The following is a 22,911-nucleotide window of genomic DNA, read 5'->3' as shown; positions in this document are numbered from 1 at the left end:
AGCCTGGAGTCCTGAAGCTGCAGGTAGTTCTCACTTCACAAAGTCATTTTGTGGCAAGTTGACTATGTGTTGAGGTCCCTAAACCACATGCAGTCTTTTGTATGCCAGAATAAGGCTCGGTTAAACCTTGGAAGTTAGCCTCGAACCAAAGCTACATATTAAATAACAAATAAAATATATATATACATAAAAAAATAACAAAGAGAATGAAGAGAAGGTCCTTCTGATTTTAATGTTTACACCCCCAAGGACTCGTGGGAAACTGGGCAAAGATCTCAAGATTGTCCCTCAAATGCAAGTGATTTTTTGGACCTTCCCAGGTGATGCAGCAGGTTAAAGCACAGTACTGTGAAGCCAGCCACAGCCACTGCAGCCCAAGTTTGATCCTCTGCCAGGGAGCTGACCTACATGGGGCCGCAGACCTCTCCTGTCTCGCCCACTGCTGCCCTCAGTAATGCACTTCATCCATCTGCCTGTTCTGCTCCCCACTCTGTCTCTGGTGAATCCTCTCCCCTGCTGCACCTCTGGCCTGTACCCCTGTTCTATATGCATAAATAAATAAATCTTTTAAAAATATACCAAAGGTTTTCTGACTTATTTTTGTTGCTTCAAATACAAACATTGAAGCAAACTGTATTCAAGTGAACCTGTACCATTATTAGATTTTGTGTTTTCGCTACTGTGTATGATTTAGCACTGGCTTCCCTATGTGAAGGAGAATCACTGAGAATTTTCCCATATAGTACCACCTCAGCAAGTTTTATTATTGTTTATAACGAATAAGGAACTCACAAACAACATGGCATTTCCAGAGTGCTCTGTCATTTACAGGTAATATATGGAAAAGCCACCTTAGCTCTATAAAAGCTCTGCTGTTGATTCACTCAAGCAAATGCATGTTCTGTATTCAGCCCCAGTGGGTACAGGGATCTTCACTTAATCAGTTGTATGTCCAGGTACATAGCAGTGAATCATGCAACACTTTTTTCAGTCCTGTAGTTTATCTCAAAAGGACCTGCTAGAAGTCCATGGTATTGAAGAAGCAGTTTTGTATTTTCATAAGAGTAGTATTTCAGAAAGTATTGACTGCAAGCTACACATCCTGAGTCATTTGCCAGTAAGAGACTTGATCACTTATTTTTTCATGAGCTTGTTAAACCCAAAAAGCAAGATTTTAAAGCACCTAAATAATGATCTCTCTTCACCCAGGAGAGGTGAAACCAAAGAACTACCAAAAAAAAAAAAAAAAAACCAGGAAGACAACCAATGCAAACCAGTTCATGTCCATCATTCCTCCCCACACAGACCCCTGCACCTTCAGGGATGTTTTCTGTTTAAGGTTTCATTTATTTTTGCATAGAAGAACCAAGGGTGAGAGGATTCACCAGAGGCAGTGGGGAGCAGAACAGGTGGATTGACTGAAACACACTGCTGAGGAGAGCAGCAGAAAAGACAGGAGAGGTCTGCTGCGCCCTATGGTCAGCTCCCTGGCTGGGCAAGGATCCAGCTTGGGCCACTTGGAGATAGCACTGAGCCACAGCCTCAGGCCTGTCTTAAAGCAGTGGGCAGAGTCTAGTTCTCCAGGCAGCCACCGTTTGAGCATTGTTCACTAAGATTTTCACCACATACCAGGCACTGGACTTTAGCATTTCCGACATTGTTGGAAGCATTCACTGCACTCAAGCCTGCTTCCTCATTTGTACTATCACAGCAACCTTTCCGTGAGTCTCTTTCCAGCTCTTTTGGTGCCCCTGGAGTCCACCCTCATCACAGCACCAGGTGGCCATGCACCTCTCTCTAAAACAGACTAAGGTGCGAGGACCCCCACAGCCGCTCTCTGCCTCGTCTGTTCTCTTCCCCGGAATCCACCAGTCCTGGTTCGTCAGCTGTGAGCTGATTCTGCGGTCTGCGTCCTTCCTGGCATCTCTACCCTCTGCACGTGCTCCTCAGATATAAACTGGCACAGGCATTACCTCTAGAAAAGCACCTGAAACTCATACCTGCACTCCCTGCCAGATGGGGCCTTCTCGTTCCATAAACCTGGCAAGTAGCAGCAACTCAGTAGGTATTTTTTGAGTAAAACTAATAAAGGCTTTCTCTACAAAGAAGGGAGAGACATGGGAAGAGTAATTATAGCTGAGGGTATAAAGATGCACAGGAAAAAATCTAAGAGTGCGAGGGAGCATCTGGGGTTGTTTGCAGAACAGACTCTTTCTCCATCTGGCGCGGTTCCCTGGTGGCCAGGCTGGAAGTCGGGACAGACTCGGTCGAGATTCTATCAAGATCTTTTTCAGTGCACAAGCAGTAACTTTGTTTCTGAACTACTAAGGGATCTTTCAACCAGAAAGTAGGTTTTTATTTTAAAAAATATCTCTCTCACCTTGTAACTAGTGAGCAACAACTTTGAAATGTGTTTAGTCCTTCATGGCAGACACTGGACCCGGCCTTTCATGAAACAGTATCTTAACTGCTGGGGAGGAAGCAACCATCCTGATCAACTCCATTCTGTCCTCTGGAGGGTTATTTGTGGACAAAGCAGATGATAAGTAAATCAATACAGTCACTGAAGATTTTTTATTGTTTAGGCCATGAGCAGGACGAGGTATGAGATGGCTTTGGAGAAGGCGCTCAGGGCAGGTTCTGCGTGTAGGTCTCCTTGGCTGTAGGACCAGAGGGCCCACACCCCCCCCCACCGACCCCCCCAGCCAGGAGCTGGGGAGGGGCTCCAGGCAGAGACACACATAAAGAAAGGTCAAGCAGCTTAGGAGAGCGGGCAGAGCCAGAAGGCCTCTCTGTGGAGTGGTGCTGGACTCAGGGCTGACTTTTCTCTTCGTTTGTTTAGAACTCAGCAGTTTGCACATTTGTGGCAAATTGTGATAGTGCACAATCTATCAACAGTTTTTCTGATGTATTCATTTGGAAATCAGTGTTCCCAAGAAGTCAACATGACCCAGCAAGCCAGCCTGCTAAGGTAGCTGCACTTTTTGATGTGTTCTGGGCATCTTTGAGCTGACCTCGTCCTGAAAGCAAATGCGCTATGATTCTAACCTTGGAAGACTTTCGACAAACGGTACTTTAGCAAGAATGCTGTTCTTGTTCCCCCTCCTCAGCCTGAGAGTAAGGTGGGCATTGCAGAGAGAAGGGTTTAGTGGGCAGAGCACAGAGGTGCCTCTGGGCCCCAAGGCAGATGCTGGTAACCTCGAGTCAAGCCTTTCTCATTCCCAGGGGTCACAGGAAGGTGATAGCCCAGTTATAGTCCATTTGGGGGGAGGTGACTGTGTGACCGGCCCCTCCTAATAGAGTTAATCACTCACTGGCCAGCTGGAAAATCAATAGTGCCCACTCTCTCCGCCTCCAGCTCCTTCCTCTGTTCCCTGCAGCGAGCAGGCGTCAGGCAGGAGACCCTCTGGGCCCCACTCACATCCCTCTCAAAAGCCCAGCACTGTAGGGGGAGGAGTCATTGAACTCCTGGGGGGATAACCAGTTCTTCTCTGCCTGGAGGGCTTGTAAGGAAGCCATCCTGCCAAAGATAAGGAAGAAGCTGAAAAAGTGGGGGGATGTAGGCGGAAAGAATTTCAGAGAAAAGACATTGCAGCCAAAGCTTGATTTTCACAGACGATAGACAAGAGAAATTTTACCAGTGTGCAGTCGCTTGTCAAATGCAGTGTAACCTTAGTTTTCAGAATATTTTCATCTCAGGAGTGGTGAGTTTGGTAGTGGGGAAGGGGAACAGTAGACATCATTTTGTTTTCCCCAAACAGGCTCTTGCACAGAGCCTTCTAGACCAGACATCTGCTGGCAAGGAGCCTGAAGAGCAGGATGACAGTGCCCTGGACTAAGGTCTAGGATGCCAAGTTTTCTCCCTGGGCTTGACAAGGACATGTCTGACCCTTTGGGTGTTGGGGAATGACTCAAACCCCCCCGGGTCCAGGGGACTGTCTATCTGAGACGACTGGTTCCTGGGCATGACGGCCTCCACCTCAGCCGCTCATTCACAGACCAGAAGACCTTTGTGACAGGCTTCGAGGCTGCCCAGGAGGGAGAGTCCCTGAGGCGGTAGACACCACGATGGCAGAAGAGAACATGGAAGGGACATACTGTTGATCCTAATTCACCTGAAAGAGTCTCTGTTTGCAGTCTGGAAGGAAGAGAAGTGATAACCAGAAAAAGGGGTGGGGGGCTATGGAGACTGGTCTCTGGACTTTGGACCCACTTTGACACACACACTTAGTAGTCACCCCTGTTTGCAGCTACCATGTTGACAGTCATGGGAGGTGAGGATGTGTCCACTCAGTGTGGACTGGCCAACTGTGATGTCCCCTGAGAATGGAGATAGATGTGTAAAGACGTTTGGGTGGATGAGGTGATGAGGCCGGATGCCTTGGAGGTTGTAGTCCTTCCCGAAATCTATCTTTCCTTTGAGTGACCAACCGCTAGATCCATCTTGTTCCCCTCTACCCCGCCCCCAGCTGACTGAGTAGATACATATCCAGGACTCCCTCCCATAAACTGACATCATCTGTATTGTCATAAGTGAATTTTCTTCCAGCATCCTGTGATTATGGCGCCATAATTTGGTTAGCCTGCATAATGAGTTTTCACTCTTAGGCATTTCCATGCCTCTCCATTTCCTTCCCGGCCTCTTCACTGGTGATCGAGTTTGCTCGGGTGTGACCAGTCTCTTCTGCAGCTTGGGCTTCCCTACCCAGTACAGTCTGGCACAAAGAAATGAAGCCTGCAGTCTCAGGGCAGGAGGCTACAGATGACTTAGTCTGGAGGGTTAGCGACAGGTGCCTACTGCTTTGATCAAATCAGTGTTTGTCAAAATAATGGCCCAGTAAGACAAGTGGGGAGATCTGGGTGTGTGTGAAGGGGCCGAATCCGGGCAGAGAAGGGTCTCTAACTCTTGGACTGTTCCCAACAAGACCACAGGACAAGTGCTTTCATGACTAGACCTGGGTCGCGTGTCTTGGGGTCTGAGCCTACACCCTACAGGCTCAGAAGAGCCTGTGATGGTGGAGGTGGGAGTGGACAGATCAAAAACACTGGATTTCATGATCCATATATTTTTTTTAAGATTTATTTATGCTTAACAGAACTGGGGTACAGGCCAGAGGTACAGGGGGTGTGAGGGTTCACCAGAAACAGTGGGGAGCAAAACAGACAGATTGACAAAGTACACTGCTGAGGGGAGCAGCAGGTGGGTCAGAGGAGTTCTGCCTGTGCCCTGTGGGTCAGCTCCCTGGGCGGGGATTGAACTTGTGCTACAGTGGCTTCAGAGAGCTTCATAATGAGGTGCTTTAACCCGTTGCGCCACCAGGGAGAGCCCTTGTGACCCACATGTTAAGACAAATACTCTCCCCTTTTCCTAGGTCACTAGAATGACCTTGGCTCTCAGAAAGGGACAAGCCGGCCCTCCTTTCGCCACCCTCAGGGGTTTTCCCAGGTGCCTAGGGATCCTGGAGATAGTTGTGGGGACTTTGGTGAAAGATGGTTGAACAAGGGAAACCAGCCTGGGTAAATTGAGAGATTTGCTTAATTTTAATTTAATGGAATTCCATTGTCTATAAGCCTTCTCAGCCTTCACAATGCCATTGATCTGCCATGGCAGAATCAATTCTGAGCATCTGGTCCATGTCACTAAGTTCCAGGAGAGCTGCAGTACCCAGCTTGAAAGCACCTGGTGGGTGGGCACCCAACATGGCAAGTGCCCTTTAAAAAAAAAAATTAAAGATTTGGTTTTGTACACAAGAACTGGAGTACGGGCCAGGGGCTTGGGGGTGGTGGTGAGAGGATCCACCAGAGACAGAGTGGAGACCAGAGAGGCCTGCCACGCCATGTGGGTCACCTCCCTGACTGGGGATGGAGCTCCTGCTGCAGTGGCTGTGGATAGCATCATAGCTCCCTTGCACACCAGGGAGGGCCCCACGAAGGCCCTTAATCCGACATTTACCATCATCACAGGGCATTGCTGGCATCACAAAGCTGTGCGCTCTCTCAGCACCATGGGTTTTCGACATAAAAAGTAAAGTCTCTCTTTAATCTGGGTTCTGTATTTCTGGGCCTGAAGACACCCACTCTCACGGGCGTCCTGACGCAACAGAGGACACTGGCCGGCCTCTGCTGTGCCCCGAGGGTGGGGCAGTTGAGAGCTTGGCACCTTTCTCATTAGGTGTCACATCTTCGCCTCTCAGCTCCCAGGGCAGGTCAGCGACCTCTGCTCAGCTCTCTGTGGATCTGGGGGGATGGGAGCTGGGAGCGCAGACTTGAGCAGTTTGAGGGTAACTGTCGATTCTCTGCTTTACTCATCAGCGGCTAGACGGTGGGGTCTGGTGTGAAAACCATAGGTCTTAGAATCACAAAAGGAAATGTGGGTGCCACTTCTCCACACTGATGATACTCACTTCTCGAAGCCTCCTTTTCCTAGACTGTAAACTAGGAATGACATGAACTTAACGCCTATGTCTGAGTCACTGCACAATCATCACTACTGACTCCAACCCCTGATTAATACCGAAAAGAAAGCTCAGCGGTTTGAAATGACTTTCTAAAGTCATGTCTACCTCTGTAATACTGATCTTTGTGTTTGTCCTCCAAAATTAGTGTTTTTCCTCCAAAATGTTAGCCTATCTGAGTTTGAGGGGAAAAGTGGAGCCTTAGAAGGAAAAAGAAAATATTGCAACTTCATTGTTTCCTTTTTCTCACCTGCTCTTTATGCTGCGGATACTTTATCTTCATTTTTACAGGTCCTGGAATGTGTAAAGACCAGTTTCCTGATAGTCTTCTGTGATTTATGTTGCTTTCTGTATAATTTCTTTGTTGTGGTGCCTCAGGCATGCAATGAAATTCTATTAGTTTGAAAAGACAATAGCTTTCCCCAGTGATCCCCCTCACCCTGCCCCCAAGCCCAGCCCATGTGACACCACTGTGGAGCCCTCTGAATGTCAAAAAGTAAATAAAAATCATGGCACAAGTAACAGAGGACATTCAGCAGTGGCAAACAGCTTTCCACACTGGATGGTGAACAGGAGTCTCTAGAATATTCCCAAATAAACATAACAAAGAACTGCTTTTAATTCATTCCCCGAAGGCAAGTAGGAGACCACAGAACCCTATGGATTCCAGGGAGGGGAAAAAAAAGAACCCTAAGTAAACAAAATCACAGGCCCCAGTCACTCCCCTTTTTGGTAAAATTGTTGATCTCAAAAACCTCCAGTTAAAAAATGGTCTGTAAATGAATCCCACGCTCAGGGTCTTGCTTGAGTAGGTGGATTTTCGGCTCTTGCCTCTGACTGTGGGCCCCTGCTGGGTGCTCTGTGGAAGGGGCCAGAGCTGAGCAGGGTGTTGGAAGAAAACACTAACAGCCCTGCAGCCTCTTGCCTTGTATTTGGCCAGGGACATTTTGGAATGGGGGCGCCCTGGACACAGGTACAGGTGTTCCAGAACCCCGTCGCCAAGTTCCTCTTTTACTCACCGGGGCGTAATTCACACACCGTGGTGCTCACACTGTTAAAGTGTTACAGGCAACCCAATTCACATTGGGGTGCCCTGGGCTCTGGGGGAACCTGGTGGTTCGCAGCTGATCGTTTTGGCGCTCCATCGGTTTTCAGCTGCCGGTGGAGTCCACGTCAGCAGAACTGGTAGGACATCCTAGTTAACCTGTGTTTCTCTCCCTCTTTCCCTGGGTTATTCCTTTACCTTTCTACTTATAAATAAATCCATTATTTAACCTTTTGAGTGTGTCCATAATACGATTGAATCGTAAGCACACGGGTGAAGACCCACAGACAGGCAACCCAGTTCACATTGGGGTGCCCTGGAACAAAAGGGGACGTCTCAGAGGCTGGTCGTGTAGCATGAGGGTGTGCAACTGCCACCACTGTGTAACCTGGAGCATTTTCATCCTCCCAAGAAGAACTCGTTGGCGCTGAGCTCTCAGTCCCCACGCCCAGTCGTGGTGGCCACTCACCTCTGCGTGGGGATTCACCTGCTCAGAACAGGCAGAACACAGAAGTGGAATCACACTGTCTCTGTCCTCTTCATGGGTGACTTCCTTCATGTCACATCCCACTTCCAAGAGTGACTTGTTCTGGGTGTCAACCCCTTGCGTTTTATGGTCAAACAATACTCAGTTGTAAGGATGAACACTTTCTGGTGCCGGTTCCCTGGCTGATGTGGCTGTTTGCTGGCTATTGTAAAGAACGAGGTTAGGGGCATGCACATATAAATTTCTGCAGGGACCTTGTTTTGTCTCTGGGGTATCTGCAGGAGTGGGGTGGTTGGGGGTCTGATATCTTTATCCAGCTCATTCTGTTGGCAACCAGAGAAGGAGAATGAGCATAACTTGTATGAATGAAGACACAAGTAGAGATTCTCTGGTCTTTGGATTGTATCTCGTCTTTCTTTGGCCTCTGAAGTTATAGAATGAACCGAAGAACTGACTTTTAAAAACTAAGTCCACGGATGGGCTAAATCCCACTGATTTGCCCCGTTTCCACTTCCCGCGGGGCATCGCACACTCCCGCTGGACCGACACTTGCTTGGGACTGCCCCAGGGGAATATTGCCAGAAGGAAAAAGGATGTTAGAGCTTATCATAATGTGTGTGTGGGAGCTGGGCAAGGGGTGTGACTGGATCAGGGCCTCTTGATTTTTCCCTATCCTGCAGAAGACTTAGCTTTTATTAGAGTAATGCTAGAGCTGGGCCCTCCCTGGAGGTGCAGCAGATTAAAGTGTAGCAGGATGAAGCTGGCCACAGCCACTGCAGCAGGAGTTGGATCCCCGGCCAGGGAGCTGACCCACATGGTGCAGCAGACCTCTCCCGACCCGCCCACTGCTCCCCTCAGCAGTGCATTTCATCAGTCTGCCTGTTCTGCTCCCCACACTGTCTCTGGTGAATCCTCTCACTGCTCTGCACCTCTGAGCTGTACCCCAGTTCTGTATGCACAAATAAGTCTTAAAAAAAAAAAAAAAAGCTAGAGCCTTCATATCATGGAGATGGAGACACCTAGCGGGCGTCACCCACAACCCAGAGCATAAAATAAACGAGTGAGTCACTGTGCCATTTCTTTGACCTCTGGAAGCCTTAATAGTCATGTGATATCCAGATTTTTTATTTTCTAAACTATTTAGGTTTACTTCTAGTGTAAGAGGTAAAATCCTATGCCCAGCTCAAAAGGGCCACCACACAGAGAGGTCGTGCTGTCCGCCCTGATGGCCCAGGGCAACCCAGCCATGAAGGACATTCCAGGCTGGGGGCTCCCCCAGCGCTCTGCGGCCGTGTTTTATCTTGACAGAATTGATTCGGTAGAAAAATCTCGGTCTGTTTCAGGTCTGCAGCAGACTATAGAGAGAACTGGGTGTCTTTCCACGGGTATCTTTCTTTCACCCTGTAATCAGGGAAGAAGTAAGAAAATAGCCTGGCTCCTCGCTGAGAAAAGCTGCTGGCCCCAGCCTCAGGGGAAGCCCAGACAGTCAGTCAGGCATGATTGAGCCCTAACTGCTGGCCTCCCGCTGGATTTCTCCTTTGCAGATAGACCTTTGGGGCCTCAGCCCAAAGGACCGTGATGAATGATGGAACTTAATTTGGTCTTTTAACAATAAAGGGTAAAGTCCTTCCTTTAGGACAGTCCTATTGAGTTAATCATTATCCCAACTGCTAACTAAATGGAGAAATACTTCTCTTCTACCTTACAACTCTTTAAGAGACTTTATTTTTCAGAGTGACTGTAGGTTCATAACAAAATTGAAGAGAAAGTTCCCCGACAGTCACGACCCCATGAGTGCAGTGCCTCCCTCCCTCCTCGTCTCCCACCAGAGTGGAACCGCGATTGCAGTGCATGATCCGATGTGGACATGTCATTGCCACCTAAAGAACATTCTGGTTCATGATCAGTGAGGTGTGTTCTATCAGTGCAGACTACTTTGTAATGTGGATTTGCCACTATGGTGTCAGACAGAATAGTGTCATTGCTCTCACAGTCCTCTGCGTTCTGCCTTTTCTTTTTTTTAAAGATTTATTTATTTATGCACACAGAACTGGGGTACAGCCCAGAGATGCCGGGGTGAAAGGATTCACCAGAGACAGAGTGGGGAGCAGAATAGGCAGACTTACAGAGTACACTGCTGAGGGGAGCAGTGGGCGGGTCAGGAGAGGTCTGTCATGCCTGTGGGTCACCTCTCTGGCCAGGGATTGAACTTGTGCTGCCGTGGCTGAGGCCAGCTTCATAGTGTGGTGCTTTAACTTGATGCGCCACTAGGGAGGGCCACGTTCTACCTTTTCACCTCTCCCTCCTGGATTGTTCTTTCTGTATCTCCATAGTCTCACCTTCTCCACAATGTCACCTAGAAGGAATTGTGTGGTATGTAGCCTTTTCAGACTGTCTGCTCCCTCTTGGCAATATGCATTTAGGAGTCGTCCGTGTTAGGAGTCATCCGTGTCTTTTTATGATTTGAAAAGTCAGTCCTTTCAATACTGATGATAGTCCACTGTGTGTGTACCACAATAGCTGGATCCTTAAGTGTAGGCCGTGGGGGTCACTTCTAAGTTTTGGTAATGATGAGTAAAGCAGCCATAAACATCCACACGCGTGTTTTGTGCTCCTTCAGTGTTCTGCTCCTATTGGGTAAATGCTAAAGAGTGTGGGTGGGCACATGCCTAGTATTATTTTTTTAATTATAATAGTTTATTTTTACATCAGTTTGTGCACCTCAGTTGTCATCCCCGCGGGCTTCCCATCACCAAATCACCCATGTGCCATCACCATAGTCCAGTGCTCTCCCCGTCACCCCCTACTTTCATCCCCCCACCCACCCTCCGGTCCTTTATGCTCCTGCTATGAGTGAAGCCATCAGTATTTTTCTTTTTCTTTCTGGCTTATTTCACTAAGCATGATCCCTTCCAGCTCCATCCATGTTGCTGCAAAGGCAGCATGTGCCAAGTTTTAGGAAAAGCCTCAGACTGTCTCATTCTGTTCCTGTAGCCTGGACTCTCTTTCCCATCCTTTAGCCCAACAATCTTCCTTTAACCTTTCACCCCAGGGCTCCCCTCAGGTTGAAACACAGCCTGTCTCTCCCAGTAAACGCAGAGGCTCATTTGTGGGGGGCTCATTTGCTTCCCAGGCACATTCATGATGACCTGCTAAGGGCTTGGCCCCATCCTGCCATTCCCCCAGACTGTAAAATGCAATCCTCACGATTTTCTCTTGCTCAAAAGACTGTCCTGACAGCTATTGTTACTTGGGGTTTATTGGTCAGAAACAATGTATAGCTGTGGTTGTACTTTGCAATGAAAAAGACATCTGTCATACACAGAAGGGGCCATGGAAATGACGTCAAAGACACTCAGGAGCTTCAAGATTAAATTTTGTCTAAAAGACAGCTGCTCAGTCTGTCTTTGCTTTATGATGTTAAGGTTATCTGTTCCGGGGTTTTAAGTATTTTTGAGTAAACCAGAATTCGTCATTATGCTTGTCATGTTTCAACTGGTGTGTGGGGGAGGGGCGGGCTTGAGCAGTGCATCGCCCGCAGCACTGAGAGATTCCTGGTAGTCAACAGTATTGGCCGGTATTTCAATGGCCTGACAATTGTCAGTCTCATGTGGTTTTTATAGATTCACAGGAGGGAGGCTGAAATAGAAAAGAGGGAGCTGGTTTCCAGGGCACTGGTTCTTGGTAAGAAGGGGATGCTAAAGAGGTTAAGTTTCAGAGTCTGATTAGCAGTCTGTGAATCCAGAGTGATTCTCACTGAAGCTTTAAAGCCTCTGGCATTTGCCTGCTGAGCGAGGGTCCTGGTTTTTACCTCTGAGAAAGTGGCCACAGAGATTGCAAACCCAAACCCGCAATGCCCCTGGGGCACTCTGCAAGCTGTGGAGTCTGCTGGGCTCCTGCTCACAATTCCCTGTCAAAAGCAAACCCAGAATGTGGGAACCCCCTGAGCTGTTCTGGCTGACTAATCAACATCACTGCGAAATAGTCCTTCCTAGTGGATTCTTTCCAAAGCAAGGTAACTCCATCCATCACCAGCTAAAAAAAGCGGGAGTGAGGTCCTGGTGAGCTGAGGTTTGTGATGAGAGTCCATGACAAAGTGACCGGCAGGCAGGCGGAGGAAAGCGTGACCTCTTGCATTCTCCTGCCACACGAGCCACCTGGGGGTCTTAGGAAAATGGGGTCCTGGTTCAGCCAGTGCCTGCTGGCACCGGAGAATCTGCATTTTTTTAAAAAAAAGATTAATTTGTGCATACAAGAGCTGGGCTACAGGCTAGAAGTATAGGGGTGGGGTGGTGTGAGAAGATTCACCCAACACGGACTGGGGAGCAGAACTGGCATATCTACTGAAAGACACTGCTGAGGGAGCAGTGGGCAAGACAGGAGAGGTCTGTCAGGATAGGTCAGGTCGCTTTGTTGTGGGCTCTCATCACAAACATTCTCAGTTCACCAGAGGTCTGCACCATGTGGGTCAGCTCTCTGGCTGGAGATTGAACTCAATAATAGCACTGACTCTAACCCCTGTGCCTCCTGGGAGGTCCCGATTCTGTATTTTAAAACAACAGATACTGCCCATCTTCAGGCTATACTTTGAGTAAACAGCCTCCTACTTCATAACAGATTATGAACTTGTCCCCCAGAGCACTCTGATGAAATGATGATACCAGATGGATAGGCCACTCTGATTTCTGTTTCTGCTTTATGCACAAGCAAAGTGGCATGTCACAAAAGTCATTTGAAAACAGTGCCAGATTGAGTTGCTCTACTTAAGGGTTGAAATTGCCATGGCATTAACTTTACTGATGTTCCTGATTATTGAATGAAGTTGTCGTTGGGCCCTCGGTGGTGGCACTATGAGGCTATCACAGCCACTGCAGCACAAGTTCGATCCCCAGCCAGGAAGCTGACCCACATGGTGCTGCAGACCTTTCCTGACCCGCCAGCTGCTCCGCTCAGCAGTGTATTTCAGGCAGTCTGTCTGTTCTGCTCCCCACTCTGTCTCTGGTGAATTTTCTCACCCCCTGCACCGCTAGCCAGTTCTGTATGAATAAATAAATCTTTTTCTAAAAATGTCTGTTGCCGGCATATATCAGGAGAAACAGTAGTTTTCAAATTTTTTTAAACTAGAAGTTTCACATGGACCATCACTTCAGGTTAAAACTTGAAAACAAGGGCTGTCTGCTTTAGGTTAAGACCACCCTAGATTTGGGGGTAGACTGAGGCACAGACTGTGAAGCAGCATCTCTGGCTTTGAGTCCAGCAAGTTATGTCCCTCACTGGGCACGATGACCCACTTGTCTGTCAGCTGGGTCTGCAGTCTACAGGGGTTACTGGATCAAGAAAGTGACTATTCGTAACTGGGCCAAGTGTAAATGTAAACTACAGAAGTGCCAGGCATTTCTCCCAGGCACAGTGCGAGGAGGTGAATGTTTGTTGATTGACTAACTGTGTTAATATGTCTGAGCTCAGTGCCCAGACTCCTGTGGAACCCAGAGGTCTCCTCTTTGTTTTTTTGTTTGTTTGTTTGTTTGTTTGTTTTAATATTCCATAGGTAACTGAGGTTTCAGCCAACAGAGAACCCCAAAATAAACTCATGCAATCTGGGTGCTTGCACTTTGCTTCTTTGGTCAGGCTCACCTCCCTGCTTTGGTTTTACAGCTGGTGATGTATGTGGGCCAGGTGGCCAAGGATATCTTGAAGTGGCCCCGCCCATTCTCGCCACCTGTGGTAAAGCTGGAAAAGAGGGTCATGGCTGAGTTCGGGATGCCGTCTACCCACGCCATGGCAGCCACTGCTATTTCTTTCACGCTCCTTATCTCGACGATGGACAGATACCAGGTAAGGCCGCCTGACTCTCACGCCCCCTCACACTGCCTGTAGAGCGAGGCAACAAAGACAGCTTCTCCTTCAGAGTTTTCTTTTAAAACTGCTTTAAGCTGGCCCTCCCTGGTGGCGCAGTGGGTTAAAGCACAGCACTAAGAAGCTAAAGCCACTGCAGCATGAGTTCGATCCCCGCCTGCCCCGGAGGAGATCCACATGGCGTGGCAGACCTCTCCTGACCCGCCCGCTGTTCCCCTCAGCAGTGGACTTCGTCAATCTGTCTGTTCTGCTCCCCACTCTGTCTCTGGTGAATCCTCTCACCACCTCTGAGCCTCTAGCCTCTGTACCCCAGTTCTGTATGCATAAATAAATCTTTAAAAAAAAAACTGCTTTGAGGACCCTCCATGGTGGCTTAGGGGTTAAGTCTCAGTGCTGTTGGTGACCTGAGTTCAATCCCCAGCCAGGAAACTGACCCAAATATGGCGTAGCAGACCTCCCCTGTCTCCCTGTTGCTCCCTTCACCAGTGGATTTCAGTGAATCTGCCTGTTCTGCTCCCCACTGTCTCTGGTGAAGTCTCTCAGCCCCCGCACCTCTGGCCTATACTCCAGTTATTCTATGCAAAATAAATAAAACCTTATAAAAATGAATAAATAAAACTGATCAGAGAGGCTTTGAAGTTCAGGAAATAAAGGTTAAAGGGAGCTGAGCCAGTCTGGGCCACCAGTGAGCATTTCTTCATAGATAGTGACTGTCCAATTTAGCATCTACCTCAAATTGTGCTGAGAGTGATAATGACACCAGTGTTCACGGTGACACCAGCAGACATGGGACATAGCCACTCCAGGAGACCAGGGAGAGTGGCCTCCCAGCTCCAGAAGCATTTTCTCCCTGAGCCAGCTGACTAGACAGCACTTGAACTAGCGTCTCATCCTGTTGGCCTCAGACGCAGGCAGTTAGTGATCTAGTAAATGACCCTCCAGGGCTGAGACGATCCCACCAAATCCTCCTGCTAGACAGCCGACCCAGGGGCAGAAAAGCTGCACCCCAAATTAGCCCCTAAGGATGCCTCCGCCCCTGGCTGGAGCTCAACTGCTAGAAATAATCCCTCCATGTTTTCTACAAAACTGTCTAAATGACAGATTAATAAATGTGGAAAATGAAAGCATTTCAATTAATATCTGCTTAGATGCCAATTATAAGGAGACGTTGTAAAAGTCGTATCCTGACCCCAGCGAGGCCGTGTTTTTGAGTTGGGAACGCTTGCACTAAGTTTGTGTGTAATGTCATGCACCTCACCTTTTACCCATTGGAAGATTTCATTACTCTAACGAAGCTGACTTACATGTGAATGACAGTCACTTTTCTCCTTGCCCCTTTTCCCCAGAAACCTGGAGGGATGATTACTCTTTGGGGTGAGAGGAGTGTCAGCCTGATGTGGTTCTGGAGGAGGATGGGCTAAGTCTTGGGCCCTGCTCCTTCCTCTGTCCCTGGAGCCAGTCCTCACCTTCCTGACGGGGGGAGGGAAGCTATCAGGGGCATGTCTGACTCAGTGTATAATGGTTGTAACTTGCTTAAATGTCACTCAGGATGAAAAATCTCTGCACCCGCTCCGAGTAGCTGAGTCATGTTGGTGGAACGCTGTGCTGTGCTATGGTTGACCCCGGGGGGTGGGGGGTGCTGCTGTGAGGGACCCCTCACATGAGGATGTTGCTTAGGAAAAGAGCAGTAAAAGACTCATCACCATTCTTTATAGACTTTTTTTTTTTTTTTTTGCATAGAAGAACTAGGTGTAGACAAGAAGAACAGGGGTGAGAGAATGCACCAGAGACAGAGTGGGGAGCAGAACCAGCATGTTCACTGAAATTAACTGCAGAGGGGAGCAGCAGAGGAGATAGGAGAGGTCTGCTGTGCCATGTGGGCCAGCTTCCTGGTTGGGGCTCTAACGCAGGTGGTAGCATTGATAGCGGTGAGACTTAGCCCCTAGGCTACCAGGGAGGCCCTATATACTCATTTTAAGACCACGTGGTCCTTCTTACAAAATTCTTTTCACTTCTCCCCCCCTGAAAAGAGATACAACATTTTTCACAAGGCCCAAGCTGTCACAGTCGTCTTTCCTATTAAACATGATCAATAAGAATAAATTATTTGGGTCATTTGTTCAAAGCAACTCTAAATACAGCCTCACTTGCCTATGTTGAGGCTCATGCCCAAACTTTAATTTCTGAATGCCTGAATTCATGAAATTCCAAAGCTTTTCCTTAAATGAAAATCTGAGGTTCAGTTACTGGTAAAATTGAAGAAAAGACATACAACCACATGGCGTTATAGTCACCCTCAGGCAAACAGGCCAACACTCCCCCCCCCAACAGCGGAGCTGGCTGTTCCCAGGCTCTGTCGCCTCAGCACATGAGCAACAAGTGGCTGGGGCAGCCAAGTGCCAGCCTCGCCTGTCCACCTTGTCCTTTGCTCAATACTCAGTGTTTCATCAATTATCTCTAAAAGTAGATAGACATAATAGTATTTTTTCCATGAGACCTGCCAGCCCAGCAGCTCGGGCCACGCATCTTAAAGCCAGTTTCTACTGTGTCTTAGTGTCTTGAAGCATCCTTCCAGGACAGCATCCGGACACACCTAACCCCCTCTTAATCCCCTCTCCCGGCTCGGGGTTGCCCAGTTTGTCTCTGGCTTCCACACACCGGGCGCCGCTACAGGGGTGCAGGACCCAGAGCAGCCGCTGGGGGCGCTGTTCCCTTGCCGGCCCCAGGTAGCACCTGCGAGCACAGCCTCACCTGTCCCTTCTCTTCTGCCCCTCAGTACCCTTTCGCCCTGGGCCTGACGCTGGCCGTGGTGTTCTCCGCCTTGGTGTGTCTCAGCAGACTCTACACCGGGATGCACACGGTGCTGGTAAGGCTGCGAGTCGGGACGTGCTCGGGATGGAACAGGCCTCACGTGCCTGTTCTGGGGCTCTTTGCTGTGTGATTATATTCCCCATCCGGCCAGTGAGGGGCGTGATCACTACTTCATGGGGCACGCGTTATGATAGGAATGAGACCTCAAGATATTATCCAGGAGGCTGAGCTGGGCTAGACCATGCAACTGGAGAGTGGCCGCAACAGTGATGGAGACACGTGTCCTTTATCCTCACATGGTTGGCTAATGTCAACCCAGCAGCGCCAGAAAACACCCAGAGTCGGGAAGTGACTGGGTGGACGCAGTGTCCTGCTGAGGTTCCTGTAGAGCTGGGCCTGAAGCTCCAGGGTCTTCGCTGCTCTCACGGGGAAAGGGGTCCTCAGAATTGGGGTTCACTTCCTTTGTGCTGTTCAGTAGCAGGCACAAGGAGATCCTTGCTTGAAAGTCCGCGTTTTGCCACGTTAGGGACTGTTTCCAGGGCAGGGGTATTAGCACAGTCTACACCGCCTCGGAATCCTGTTTTCCGTGCTGGTCCACTGCTCTGCACTCCAGAGCAGAGAGCTGGACTGGTTACTGCAGGGCGATTCAGCGTTGTAATCAGTGCGATAAGGACTTTTCTTTCTTTAAAAAGGAATTGTTCCTTGATAATGAGCTCTCGTATGAACTCAGAAATGGGGCTGGAATAGACCTCGGGGCCAAAGTCCCTGGCTGGGGGCTCTTTCTGGGGCCTCATTGGCTGTTACAGGTGGGAGGGGAGGGGAGAAGTGAACAGGTTTGGGGGAGAGTTGATCAAAAGTTAAGAGAGAGGCCAAGAACCAGCAGGGAGAAAGCCCTGAGAAAGGGGCTGTAGCTTCAGGGAATTCTGTCACAGTCCAGCCTCGCTTTCTTCTTAAAAATACAAACCCTGGGCTCTCCCTGGTGGTGTAGTGGGTTAAAGCACTGCATTATGAAGTGCTCCGAAGCCCCTGCAGCACGAGTTTGATCCCCAGCCCTGGAGGTGATCCACGTGGCACGGCAGACCTCTCCTGACCCACCCACTGCTCCCCTCAGCAATGTACTTTGTCGATCTGCCTGTTCTGCTCCACACTCTGTCTCTGGTGAAGCCTTTTACCCACCACAGCTCTGGCCTGTACCCCAGTCTGTACGCATAAATAAAGAAATCTTTAAAAAAAAAATTGAAACCCAAACAAAGACAAGAAAGTAGAATGGCTGAAGTGAATAGAAGGCAGAGAAAACCCACCTCGGGCAGTTGCAGCTGCTACTTTTTCTTTCCCTTTTAAAGTGGGTTGAGGCTTCGGAGAAGCAGGTATTTGTGGGAAAAGCCTGTCAGACCTGTGGTTCTGATGCCTGGAGCCCATTTAGTGCCTCTTTGGGGGGTCTTGTCCCAGGAGAAGCTGGAGCTGGGGGTCGGCACACCACTGCTCCTGTCCCACCATCGCTGCTGGGAGACTCTGCATTCAGAATTTACTTCATAAAGATCTTAGACCCTTGCAGACCCAGGCCCCACGAGGGCCACTGGCCAAAGCCTGACCCAGCACAACGCTTCGTGGCTTCCAGTAGCAGGAGGGAGTGGTTGGTTTGCAATGCTGGAGGAAGCCGAATTATGCATTGTACGTCTTCCTTATTTAGCTGCCACTTAATAAGCCTGGAGTGAGATTAGGTGACACTGAGGTAACACAACCTGTGTTGCCCTCCTGGCTCTAGTTCACTAGTAGAGACACAGGTATGAGCTGTGAGGTCTTAATACCATGAGCACTATAAATGGCATGACAGAGGGGGCCACCTCAGATGGCACAACTTCTCTGGACCCTTTACTTTCAGGGACTGCCACATACCAGTGCGTCTCAGCCCTGGCTGCAGACTCAGATCCCAGGAATGCTTTGAAAAAAAATCTCTGGGGGTATCTCAGCACATGCATTTATGGCCTGAGCATCATTCACAACAGCCAAAAGGTGGAAGCAACCCATATCCCCATTGAGAGATGGGAGGGCGAACAAAACGGCCCACCCACACAATTGGGTTATGATCCAGCCTTAAAAAGAAGGATTTTCTGGCCCTCCCTGGTGGCGCAGCGGGTTAAAGCACAGCACTGAGAATTTGAAGCCACTTCCGTATGAGTTCGATTCCCGCCTGCCGCCTGCCCCTGAGGAGACCACATGGCGAGCCAGACCTCTCCTGACCCGCCCGCTGCTCCCCTCAGCAGTGTACTTCGTCGATCTGCCTGTTCTGCTCCCCACTCTGTCTCTGGTGAAGCCTCTCACCGCCCCTGAGCCTCTGGCCTGTACCCCAGTTCTGTATGAATAAATAAATAAATCTTTAAAAAAAAAAAAAAAGGATTTTCTGACGTAGGCTACTGCTGGGTGAAGCTGGAAGACCTGATACTGGGAGAAAGGAGCTAGTCACAGAGGACAGACACTCTGAGTCCATCGACAGGAGGCCACGACACTGGTCAGGATCCACGACACAGGCAGATGAGAAAAGTTCTGGCTCTGAATGACCATGATAGTTATATAACCATGTGAAGTACTTACCGCATCCCAACAGCCTGACAGTCACCAGGTCCTATCAGTTTTATTTTATTTTTTTAAAAGATGTCTTTATGCAAACAAGAGCAGGAGTGTAGGCCAGAGGTGCAGGGGCGGTGAGAGGATTCTCCAGAGACAGTGGGGAGCAGAACAGGCAGATCTACTGAAACACACTGCTGAGGGGAGCAGCAGGAGAGATGGGCGAGGTCTGCTGCGCCATGTGGGTCAGCTCCCCGGCTGGGGATTGAACTCATGCTGTAGTGGCTGCTGATAGCTTGATAGCACCAAGACGTGAACCCCTCTGCTGCCAGAGGGGTTGAATTGAAATAACACTGCCTTGTAACTTCATAAAAGCTTCACTTGTTCATCCGTGAGCATCAACATGGGCACCTACCATGGGCACCTTCGAGTTTGGAAGCTGAATGTCTTAGAGCTGTTCTCACACCACTGCCAGGATTCCCAGTTGGATTATGTCACTCCAGGCATGGAGGACAATTTTCTTCACCTGCTGGATGTGAGAGTGATGAGACCAAAACCCCAAGTGCAAGTGGAGGCCATTGGGGGTAACCCCACGGGTGTCCTTTGAGAACAGTCAGTACTGATCTTGTAAGACAGAGAATAAAGCACAGTGGCCCTGATGATACCATGAACCCAGGACCACACGACCTTAGGCTCACTAGTCAAGGTGAAAATTTCCTTTTAGCTCAGCTGATGTTTATTGTAATTGGGGTCTTAGTCAGGTGTCTCCAGCCACAATTTGCTGGTGTTTCATTTCATATTTTGGTTTGAAGAGTAAACCAACTTCACCCAGCTAAAGGATGGAGAGAGACGAAAGAGTAGGTAGAAAGACTTGAAGGGTCTGGGTAGCTCATGGAATCCAATATGGTCGCCAAAGTCAGTCTCAAGAAGGGTCCGAGCCGCATTGACCTTGAGAGTATCCTCCTTGAATTCTTCAGAGTGCCAATGCCTTACACAGCCCTGCTCGCTCAACTTCTCTCTCAGACAAGAATTTGAATCAAGTACTACCCATGGGTCGGTTAGCCAGGCAGGGGGACAGGGTCACAGAGCAGAAATGGGGGCTTGAAAGCCACATTACCTGGCACTAGGACTAGGAAGGAAGACCACCCAGGAAGTTCACGGCCCCTGAGAATGCCCAAATCAGTGGTTACCATCAGCACAAATCAGGACGCCTTCAATGCCACAACAGACTCCTGAAGCTCAAGCTCACTTAAGCTTAAAGGGCAATGCATTGTTTTTCCGACCATGGTGTGGGAAGCAGAAGTGGGCAAGGTCTAGGATTTCATTGAACGTTGCCCACATTCTTGCCTAAGCTTCCCTTCGTGTGTCTCTGCATGGTAAATCCATGCTCTTGAGCTGCCTTCTCTTCAAGGCTGCCTCCAGGGAGCTCTGGACCCCAGTTCTTGGCTTCACTCCTGAGGTGGTTGCCGTGGAGAAAATTCCAGGAAAGGTCTCTCACTGGACAGACCTGAATTAAACTCGCTGCTGCAGCCATGGCTGTCCAGAGGGGTGAAGGACTGTGACTGGACCAGCTGGGTCCCCAGCCTATGTGAGCAAGGGCCATGATTGGCCTTGGGGGTTAGGGTTGGGCTAGTGTGGCATGTAGGAAGAGCCATGCTCCAAAGTAAAGGGTAAGCAGCAGAGGGTAGACGTTGCTGCAGGGAGTTTCTTTTCTATAGACATTCTTGTATTTTTTCCTACTTTTGAAGACTCAACTTGACATGATGTTGTGCTCGTGTTGGGCAGGGGGGAAAGACCCAAGTACATGGAAAAGACTCAGCTTGCTATATTTATAATGCCCAAAATTAACCACCTGAAACAGACTTTGCCCTTTGACTAAGGAAGCAATTCCAGAATATTTCTTTTTGTTGGGTTAGTGGATATTTATTTGTGAATAAACAATGACTGGTTGTTCCATGGTTTTGAACTTGAATTGGCCAAAATGCTGCTCTCTTTCATTGTCCCCACGGTACTTGATCTGTGTGTAATTATAGATATTAGGCCTTATTTGCTTACTCATTTGTTTCTCCCCTCACCCCCAAGTATTGCTTTCGTTTTGGTTGGAATTGGAGAATGTTGAAAAGGCTTCTCAAATATTAAATTATCTGCAGACCATACAGAGCTGTTCTGGCTTTGGAATAGAGCATTTGGGGTGTCTTTTTCCACGTTGCTTGAAACCACTTTAAAAAATTTACTTCAAACTGCCTTATTTCCTGTGGAGAAGGAAGCTAATTGGCACATAGATGACACCCTAGCAAAACCTCACCTCTGCCCTCCTCTCTTGGATGGGTCTGTTTCTGAGAAACACAGGGGTTCGGTCTTTCTAAGCAGCCCCCAAGTTATTATACCCACTGATTTCTCTTTACCTTGCAGAGGAATGTATTTTACCTTTTTGTAAAAACAGAAGGGTAAAATACATATTTCTGCTTTTAAAGGTAGTTTTTGTTTTATTTTGGGGGGGGGGAGACTTCATTATTTGTTAACCACTGTAGAAGTTCCACCCATCTCTGGTTAGGGACATGTAAAGAAAAGCTGAAAGTATTGTGTCCTTTAAATTCGTACAGTCAAAATTAGGACAAGGTGCAGCTTCCAGCAAGAACTGCCTTTGCGTGTACTCCTCACAGCAGACATAGCAGATTTTTTATCACCTTTCTCAAGACCATCCACAGAGCCACAGCTGGGACCCAGTGGGACAATTAGAACCATAATGTTGATAGCATATTTTATCGGATTATTCTAGATGTGTTTGTTTTTCTTCAACACCACCAGAATGCTCCTTTAGAAATAGGAAGACTGACATTTTTCAAATGCTTTTTTTTTTTTAAAGATTTTTATTTATTTATTCATATAGAACTGGGGAACAGGCCAGAGATACGAAGGGTGAGAGGATTCACCAGAGACACAGCGGGGAGCAGAACAGGCAGATCGACAAAGCACACCACTGAGGGGAGCAGCGGGCGGGTCAGGAGAGGTCTGCCGCACCATGTGGTCACCTCCGGGGCAGGCGGGGACCGAACTCATTCGGAAGAGGCTTAAGCTTCTCAGTGCTGCGCTTTAACCTGCTGCGCCACCAGGGCGGGCCCTCAAATGCTTTGTTTAAAGGTGAAATTCACCTCCAATTTCAATCTCACTAATGTAAACTCTCGGGGCTTAAATATCTAAGTCATTAACTGTGTAATGTATGCAGGGAAAGAAATTCATGAGGGATGCTGGAAAATTAAATCTTATTACCAGAAAATCTCCCAACTAACATATGGGGCACAGCTGCTCGAGACTTGTGGGGCGGATGGGCTACCGGAAGCGTCCTCATCTAGGTGGGAGAGCTGAGCTGAGCCCGGGGTGCAGCCTGCAGATACCCAATGACAGAAGTTTGTCAGAATTAGGTGGTGGTCAAGGTCCCTCCTGGCTCGTGAGCCCAAAGCTAAAGGGCCCCCACAGGCATTGGCTGCTGCTGGGCTGGTGCCAGGCTAGCGCTGGGCGGGGTGTGGGCCTGGTGCTGGGGTTGATGCTCGGCCGGTGCTGGGCTTTGTGCAGGGCCTGATGCCGGGCCTCCTGCTGAGGCCTGGTGCTGGGATTGTTGCTGGGGCTGGGGCTGGGCCTGGTGCTGCGGTTGATGCTGGGCCCAGCACTGGGCCTTGTGCAGGGCCTGATGC

At 48.9% G+C, this 22,911-nt stretch overlaps 1 protein-coding gene across 1 annotated transcript in view; it reads left to right on the top strand.

The window, feature by feature from the left end:
• Positions 1-22,911, top strand: part of SGPP2 (sphingosine-1-phosphate phosphatase 2) — a 63,549-nt gene that overhangs the window by 18,193 nt on the left and 22,445 nt on the right. Inside the window, exons 2-3 of the mRNA XM_012727090.1 lie at positions 13,643-13,822; positions 16,620-16,709. Of these exons, the coding sequence (XP_012582544.1) occupies positions 13,649-13,822; positions 16,620-16,709 (264 nt within the window). The 5' untranslated portion in view covers positions 13,643-13,648. The remainder of the gene's footprint in view (positions 1-13,642; positions 13,823-16,619; positions 16,710-22,911) is intronic.

Source organism: Condylura cristata, unplaced genomic scaffold (genome assembly GCF_000260355.1).
Source record: "Condylura cristata isolate star-nosed mole 26May11 unplaced genomic scaffold, ConCri1.0 scaffold00002, whole genome shotgun sequence".
In the NCBI taxonomy this organism is placed as follows: domain Eukaryota; kingdom Metazoa; phylum Chordata; class Mammalia; order Eulipotyphla; family Talpidae; genus Condylura; species Condylura cristata.
This window is presented reverse-complemented; position numbering and strand designations above follow the sequence as displayed.